Consider the following 8,838-nt stretch of genomic DNA (forward strand, 5'->3'; position numbering starts at 1 on the left):
AAAAAAAAAAAAAGGTTTTCTTTGGGCTTCATTTATGAACAAACGTTACCAGTAACTATTAATAGTGTTACGGATAAGAATTTATTCAATCACATTTTTTATTGGTGATATATTGGAATTCTTTCTGGCCATTTTATTTTAGGTTTTGTTTTCCCCAGAAACCAACAGTGCTTCCTTCAAGTGAAAAGGTCCAAGTTCTTGACATAAGAGTAGGGGGGAAAAAAATCATATGCTAAATTTGCTAAGATCTAAGATACAATAAAATATTTTTAATAGCTAGGTGTCCTGACATGTTCCTATAGTCACAGCCATTTGGAGGTCAAGGCAGGAGGATCACTTGAGCTCAAGAGTTCAAGGCCAGCTTAGGCAACACAGTAAGACTCTTGTCTCAGAAAATAGGGGCTGGGGTTGTGGCTGTGCAGTAAAGTGCTTGCCTAGCACATTCGAGGCCCTGGGTTCAATCCTCAGCACCACATAAAAATAAATAAATAAAACAAGGTATTGTGTCCAACTACAGCTAAAAAATAAATATCTTTAAAGAAAAAAGACTCTTGTCTCAGAAAATAAATAATAAAATATCTTGAGACCACATCCACATAACTTTTATTATATTGTTAAAGTTATTTTTAATTATTGTTATTAATCTCCTATTGTGCCTAATTTATATATTAAACTTTATCATGGGTATGGATGCACATGAAAAAAACAGCATATATAGGATTCAATAGGACCTGTAGTTTCAGGCATTCAGTGACAGTTGTAGAACACATTCCCCGCAGATAAGGGAGGTCACTACTGCGGAACTGCGGTACTGCTAGTGATTTTATGAAACATGTAAGCATAAGTTCATTACATGCGCCACTAGTCATGCCCCTGAATTTACACATTGAAATGTAGGACACAGTATTCTATTCTTTTACTATTTTTGTTTGCTTTTTTGCATTTCTATTAGAGAATAACACTGAGATCTGAGGACTTTATAATATTACATATAAAAGTTTTACTATCAATGATTTTTAATTTTGTTTTTGTTTTTTTGGTGGTGCTGGGGAAGGAGGTGGAACACTACCAATGAAATTTACTCCACATTATTAAAGAGAGTATTTTTCCTGACATGGGCTCACTGTGGCCAAAAATCATTTATAAGGAAAATATTCAGTGAAGCAACAGCACAAGATTTCATCAGTTTAGTTACTGTCAAAATAAAGATGAGTTTAAAAAATTAGTAATATCTTATTAAATACTTTAATAGGCAGTCAAAAGCTTAAATTTTTTAAAAAACTGATATTGAAAAACTGTAAACACAGTTAGGCACAGGGGTGCCCACCTATAATTCCAGTGACCTGGGAGACTGAGGTAGGAGGATCACAAGTTTGAAACCAGCCTCAGCAACTTACCAAGACCCTGTTTCAAATAAAGAATAAAAAAGGGCTGGGGATGTAGCTCAATGTTAAAGTGCCCCTAGATTCTATCCCCAGCACCAAAATAATAGAAACAAGAAAACTATTATGATCTTATTTCAGCTAATTATGGCTGAGTTACAAATTACCCCAAAACATAGTGGCACAAAACAACAGCTAATTTTTTTGGTTCACAGGTTCAGGGTGAGGAATTCAGGCAGCGCACAGCACCCAAGTCTTATCTTTGTTCCACAATGACTGGGGCCTAAAGAGGAAGACTCATAAGGCTGGGGCCAAATTACTTGGTGACTCCTTCAGTCACCTCTGGCCCTGGACTCAGTAAAGACTATCAACCCTGGCACAGACACACAGCCTCTCCATGCAGCATTTTACTTTTTGCAGTTGCCCAGGCTGGCTTCAAATTTGTGGTCACCCTACCTCAGCCTCCTGAGCAGTTGGCATTACAGAATACACCATCACACCTGGCCCAGCTAGTAATTCTCAATCACAGACATGAACCTCAAAATAAATTCCCAGTAGGACATGGTAACACACCTATAATACAAGCTATCTGGAAGACTGAGGAAGGAGGCCAGCATGAGCAATTTAGTAAGACCCTGTCTCAAAAATTAAAAAATAAAACGGGCTAGGAATAGGGGCTAGAGCTGTGGCTCAGTGGTAGTGCACTTGCCTGGCATGTGTGAGCCACTGGGTTCAATTCTCAGCACGGATATAAATAAATTAAAAAAAAAAAAAAAAGATCTATCAACAACAACAACAAAAATTTTTTTTAAAAAAAAGGGCTATGAATAGAGCTCAGTAGTAGAGAGTAGAGCACCCTTCAGTTCAATCTGTATTGAAAAAAAGAAAAGAAAAGAAAGTATTTGGGTCTTATATATGAATGACCTAAATTGTTCAATAAATAATTTGAAGACTGGGATGTAGCTCAGGGGTAGTGTACTTGCCTAGCATGAGCAAATTACTGGGTTCCAACCCCAGTAGCATATAGATATCAACACATATATGTTTTATATGTGTGTATATGTTTTTTGTTTGTGTTTTCAAATATTGTAAGGTGAGCATGTACTACCAGTTACTCAGAAGGCTGAGGTGGGAGGATCACTTGAACCCAGGAATTCAAGATCAGCCTGGGCAAGATAACAAGAGAGAGAGAAAATAAAGAACAATTCATATCACAACATTTTGTATACAAAACAAAAATAAATTGGCTAGGTGTAGGGTGCCCATGATTAATCCCAGCAACTCGGGAGGATAATACAGGAATATGCCAAGTTTAAGGCAGCCTGGGCAATGTAACAAGACCCTACCAGTAATCTCGGCTACTGGGGAGAATGACACAGGAGGATTTCAAGTTTAAGGCCATCCTGAGCAACTTAGCGAGATCCAGTCTCAAAAGAAAAAAGACTGGGAGTACAGTTCAGTGGTAGAGAACTTGCCCAGCATTTAAGAAGCCCCAAGTTCCATCCCCAGTAATGAAAACTAAAAAAAAAGGGAAAGAAAAACTAAAACCACTGCCACCCAAAAAATTACTTCCGTTGAAACTACAAGGAAAACAAATGAAGTAAAAAGCTTCAGATAACAGAAAGCATATCACGAAAACACATAAGACTTAAACAGTTTTTTAGTCTAAGAAAAGATAATTAACTTACTAGCATGCTTGTCCGCAAGCATTATGAGAGTGTTGGATATATCTCGTCGTCTATAAAAGCACACTACCTTTGCTTCCACGTTGCCACTTGCAGTCTAAGAAATAAGAAAAATTAAAAAGTTACCTGGGGGTTGATGGTACACTTCAGTGATATGGCATGTGCTCTGCCAGATGTGGTGGTATACACATGCAATACCAGCAACTAAGGAGACTCAGGCAGGAGGATCACAATTTCAAGGCCAGCCTCAGCAATTTATCAAGGCTCTAAGCAATTTAGCAAGACTATATCTCAAAATACAGAATAAACAGGGCACAGTGGCACATGCCTGTAATCCCAGCAGCTTGGGAAGCTGAGGCAAGATGATCACAAGTTCAAAGCCAGCTTCAGCAACTTACTGAGACTCTAAGCACTGGGGATTAGCTCAGTGGCTAAGTGCCTCTGTGTTCAATCCTGGGTACCAAAAATTGTTTTAGAAAAATGGGTTGGGGATGTAGCTTAGTAGTAAGTGCCTCAGGTTCAATCCCCAGTAGCAGGAAAAAAAGAATTTAAAAAACCATGTGCTTAGAATTCACAAGGTCCTGGATTTGTTTCCCAGGATTGAAAAAACAAAAAAGTTACCAAACTGTCAAATAGTTTATAAAACTAAACTAGATTCAGCACAATTGTAAGATCATTCTCATCAACACTATGCCAAACACAACTACAGGATAACCAAGGAGCTAAAAAGTTTAAAGAAAGGTCAGATGTGGTGGTACATGCCTATAATCCCAGCTACTCAGGAGGCCTAGCAGGAGGATCACAAGTTCAAGGCCAGTCTAGGAAAATTAACTAGACCCTGTCTCAAAATAAAAATATAAAAAGGCAAGAGGGGATGCCTCAGTGGTAGAGCGCTTGTCTCACACGTGCAAGGCCCAGGGTTCAACCCCCTGTGTGTGTGGGAGGGTGATCAAATGAGGATGAGGAATATAATACTCATTCAGGTTCTCCATGTAACCGTGATGTCAAATATAAAATACCTCACCGGCAACAATTCCACTAATATGATTAAATTACTTCAATGATTAAAGCAAGACATTGTTAACTCTGAATAGCCTTAAGAAGTTAATCCCCGCCAAACTTTAAAACCACATAATTTATTTGTAACATGTAAACCTATCTTCTCCAAACCGATTCCCAGAAAGTACAGGCCAAGTCTAAAATCAAAAAGCCCTCCCCTAAGAGCTCATGCTGAACTGGTGGTGAAGCTCTGTAAGAGGGAGTAATCATCGTCACAGTGGACTACATGACGTGGAAATGCATCCTTCCAGCCCCAGGGAGTCTACAAGTACATCACAGTCAATATTCTCAGCACTACTTAGTTTACCTTCACACATGAAAGTATAAAAACCTTGAATTATGAGCACTGAAGCTCTTATTTCTTTTTGACTACAGTCTAAGATACAATCGATATTTGGTTAGGCTGTAATTTACTGCAGCTGAGGCCCAGACTCCTATACTCTTATTCTCTATGAATTCTGAGAGCTTTAAAGAAGGTTAATCCTTCATTACAAAGTTCCATGGAAAAATACATAGATTACAATAAACTGCCATTGTAATTTCCAATTTCTAACAAATTTGAGAACATGCTTTCTGAATTTCTCTGGGCTTACAGATACATACTCAAATATAAAGAAATAAGAATATCTATGCGCCACAGTAAATGTCCCAATTTTATGAAGTTCAGCAGCAGTGTTTTAGAGAAATAGTACTGCAGAAATATTGCCCCTTAAAACTGAAATTGTATTAAATTCCTAACCAAAATGTTTCTATATTTCTCAGTATTGTGATCAAATGCATCCTCCAGAAATAATGATCCAGCAATCTGCTAAATGAGCAGGCAAATATTGCCGTGTAAATAAAATCTATCTGTGACTTCGGCTATAAGCTTTTTATCAGTTTTTTCCTCATTAGTGACTTCATCCAACAGGGATATTCTAAAATGATAATTTTATCTAAACCTGCTTGAAAGATGGGATATAGTTCAATAAATATTCTCAGGACTAAAGATGTAGACAGAATACATGCTTAGCATGTGTGAGACCCCAGGCTCAATCACCAAAAAAGGTAAATAAATAATTCTTTTCTGAACCATGCACACACAATATAATACTCCTCTACCCCTCTACAAAACACATACACATACACACACACACACACACACACATACCCTAGAGCTCTCTTCTGAAGCTTCAGTATTTAGAATACTGGACCACAGCCCAGTGTCAGTCCACAACTGTTACGGGGGTATAATAAAACTATTACAGGGGGTGGGAAGCGGTGGAGCATGCAACTCAGGAGGCTGAGGCAGGAGGATTGTGAGTTCAAGGCCAGCCTCAGAAACCTAGCAAGGCCCTCAGCAATGTAGTGGGATACTGTCTCAAAAATAAAAAATATAGGGATGGGTATATAGCTCAGTTGTTAAGAGCGCTTGCATTGCATGCACAAGGCCCTGGGTTCAATCCCCAGCACCATTAAAAAAAAAAAAAAGGATAAATAAATAAATATATAAAGTCCCCTGGGTTCAATTCCTAATGCACGTGTACACACATACAAATACAAAGAAATCAAAGTATTCTGCAAATAGTAAAGCTATGTACAAGTATTAACATCACACATTTGAGAAATTCACTAATTCAACAAATATTTAGTGAATGACTTCAAGTATGTGCCAACCATTATTCTAAGGCACTTAAAATTCACTACACTCTAGTTTGGGAAGATAAGCAATGGAAATAAAGACAAGTGTGTATAGACATGTATGTGTACACATTTAGGGGTGAGGAAGTTTACCAGAAACTGAACCAGTGCCTCAGGCAAGCTAAATAAGCACTCTTCCACTGAACATCCCTAGCCCTGAATTAAGTATATTTGAAGATGGTAAATGACACCTACTTGAACTCTGAATCTTTTTTCTGTGTATGTGTGCTAGGGTTTGAACCCAGGGGGTGCTTTTCCACTGAGCTACATCCCCAGTACTTTCTAGTTTGAGACAAGGCCTTACTGAATTGCTGAGGCTGGCCTTGAACTTGAGATCCTCAACTTCCTCAGTCACTAGATTACAGGTGTGCACCACCATACCCAGCTGGTGAATAGTTTAGAATTGCCTCAGTTCTTACACCAATACCATAAAAAGGAAGCGCATCACAACCACATCCAATAATTCTCAAAGACTGGTCTAAACTTGAGGTCATCCTCTTTATTTGATAGTGGTCCCAAATCACACAATTTTTTTTTTTTTAATACAAAGTCTTTGGATATCCCAGAAGCAAACTGGGGTCTTAAAGTTCTTTAAACAAGTAATAACCTACTAAACCAAACCTGTCTTCCTGGGACTTAGAACCAAACCAGTCTCCAGATGGTTTTTTTTTTTTCTTTTTCCCTCCTGGTCTTTCAGTACTAGGGACTAACCCAAGGGCCTTGTGCAGGCTGCGCAAGTGCTTTACCACTGAGCTACATTCCCAGCCTCCAGATGGCATTTTTGAAGAAAGGTATTAACCAAATAATCCAAAAGATTCTAACACTATGAATTCTCATAAGCCACACAAATGGGCCTCAAAACGGTCTGGAGAAAACCAGAGAATCAATAGAAAATCTGTTCTCTGCATAGTTAGAACTGCTTTCCAGTGCCTCCACTGCAAAAGCTCATCTACTGAAACAATCACAATGCTTCTTAACATCTGGAATCAGAGACAAACCTTAAAATTTTATTTTACATGGGCCATAGTATAAAAGCTACTTCGTATTTTCAAAACTGTATTCTTGCTAATCTAGTCTAGGATTTTACACGTTCCCTTCACTATTTTCCAACTTGCTCATTCTAAAGTTGGAAGAGAGAAATATGAATTAACTAAAAAGGGAGAAATAAATGACTCTAAATATAAGAAGGGACTGAGTTATGGAAGCAACCTGCTTTTCAAGGCTCTAAGCAATTGGAAGAAATCTGCCAACTTTGTGTCTGTGTGGTATTGGGGATTGGATCCACTGACCTACATCCCTAATCCTTTTTTTTTTTTTTTTTTTTTTTAATTTTGAGACAAGGGTCTGGCTAGAATTACCCAGGCTAGCTCAGAACTTTTGATCCTCCTGCCTCAGCCTGCAGAGTACCTGGGATTACAGGCGTGCATCACAGAAGAATCCTGCATAACTCTCTAATCTGAAATCTCTACTTCAAGAGAGTCTAGGACCTCTTATGCCCTTTATCCAATTACCCTTCAGTGGAAAACACATAGTTTTTAATATCAGAATCAAGAACATTCAGTCTGTACCTTGTTAAGTTCTTCTATTCTTCTGATTAGGTATGGGTTGCTGGAAGAATTCTCAAAGTAGACATAATCTGTAATTAAAAGAAGTTACAGAATTTAATCTTTTCAATATAAAGCTCACATTTGGCAATGTACCACTTATTAAGTTAGTAAGAACTTAATCCATTCACTGGTAATGCAACCTTAATAGAGTCTCTCTTGTGTGCACTCTACATATCTTATTTTCCTGGCATTTTCATTTCAATTCATGTTTCAGCAAGTTCTTCCTGACTTTTGTCCTACAGTGTCATTTCTCCAATAAACTAAGACACCTCTCCTCATCACTGAGTAGTGAGGGCTTGCCAAATATGTCCTGTGTACACAGCTTCCACATCTTTTCCCTCCAATCCAATTTGCTCTGGAGTATGCTCCTCATATAAAATTGTTGACCTCAGACAAATTCAGAGCAAGGAAAAAAAGCTTAACAGCCCAACCTACATTTCAATCACTAACTTTGAAAGAAAAAAAAAAAATCACGTGAGCTGAAGCAGGTAAGAAACACATTGACAAACTTTTCTAAAGCTCTACTTGGGAAGATTACCAAGGAGAGGAGAGGGTCATTTGCAGAGGCAGAGCCTTTTGGGGATGCTATTGGAATCTTTTCATCCTTTTACCATATTTAATTCAGATCCATTTAGACTGTGGATTATAAAGAAGTCGTTGCAGGTTTTCAACAAAGAGGACAAAAATTTTCTAGTGTGGCTTCTCCTCTCATCTAGTAGGCTCACAGAAAACTTCCCACTGTGTGTTTATTCGAGGCTGGAATGAACTATTACTGTCTACCTTAGTGGCTCTTACCGTCTCTCCTCTGCAAAGTGGCCTCATTTAGCCAGGCCATTCCCACCACCATCCATCAGGAGCTCGGCTAATGAGCACAGAAGAGCAAGTCTCACACACAAGCACGCCACTTATCTGAATTATTATTTTACCAGGAAAGAGGGAGGAGGGCGTCGTGAGCAGGGAGAAAGTTTGTTTGACCTTATTTCTCTCTTCTGCAGAAGGCTGGGAAGGCAGGCAGCAGAGGAAAAGTCCAGGCTGCGCTCAACTCCCCTCTCTGCCTGAGGCTCCCTGGCCCCCCTACACCCCACTCTTGGGGGGTCTGGTGAAGAAACGAGGTGGGGGGGGGAGATGTGCAGGGCCCTGGCCCTGCAGACAGGCCTGTCCAGCTAAGACCTGGCAGGGCCCCCCTCGCGCCCAGCCCCACTCCCACAGAAGGGGGTAGTGGGGGAGGGGATGTCCCCGTGCTCCCCAGCCCCCAGTGCCTAGAAGCCAGGCGGGGAAAAGGCCACCTGGGTAGGGGGCTCGACAGGCCCTGCTCCCATGGGGTTTCACCAAGGTGGGGGATGTCCGATTCATGCCTCCAAGCAGAGGCCCGGCCCTTGGGGCCCGGGCAGCGCTGGGGCGGCCGGTGGGCCCCGGCCCGTGCGG

The 8,838-nt window shown here is 39.9% G+C and overlaps 1 protein-coding gene across 9 annotated transcripts in view; it reads right to left on the reverse strand.

The window, feature by feature from the left end:
• Positions 1-8,781, reverse strand: part of Mta3 (metastasis associated 1 family member 3) — a 166,955-nt gene extending 158,174 nt beyond the window's left edge. For 8 of the 9 annotated variants that reach the window (XM_048804472.1, XM_048804473.1, XM_048804471.1 and 5 more), the window contains exons 1-3: positions 8,700-8,781; positions 7,375-7,442; positions 3,071-3,164 (exon numbers count right to left, since the gene is read on the reverse strand). In XM_048804472.1, the coding sequence (XP_048660429.1) occupies positions 3,071-3,164; positions 7,375-7,442; positions 8,700-8,766 (229 nt within the window). In that variant the 5' untranslated portion in view covers positions 8,767-8,781. Of the gene's footprint in view, positions 1-3,070; positions 3,165-7,374; positions 7,443-8,208; positions 8,556-8,699 lie in introns of those variants that run through there. The other variant, XM_048804469.1, reaches the window with a different exon arrangement.
• Between the last annotated feature and the right edge of the window lie 57 nt (positions 8,782-8,838).

The sequence above is a fragment of the Marmota marmota genome, unplaced genomic scaffold, assembly GCF_001458135.2.
Source record: "Marmota marmota marmota unplaced genomic scaffold, marMar, whole genome shotgun sequence".
NCBI lineage: Eukaryota > Metazoa > Chordata > Mammalia > Rodentia > Sciuridae > Marmota > Marmota marmota.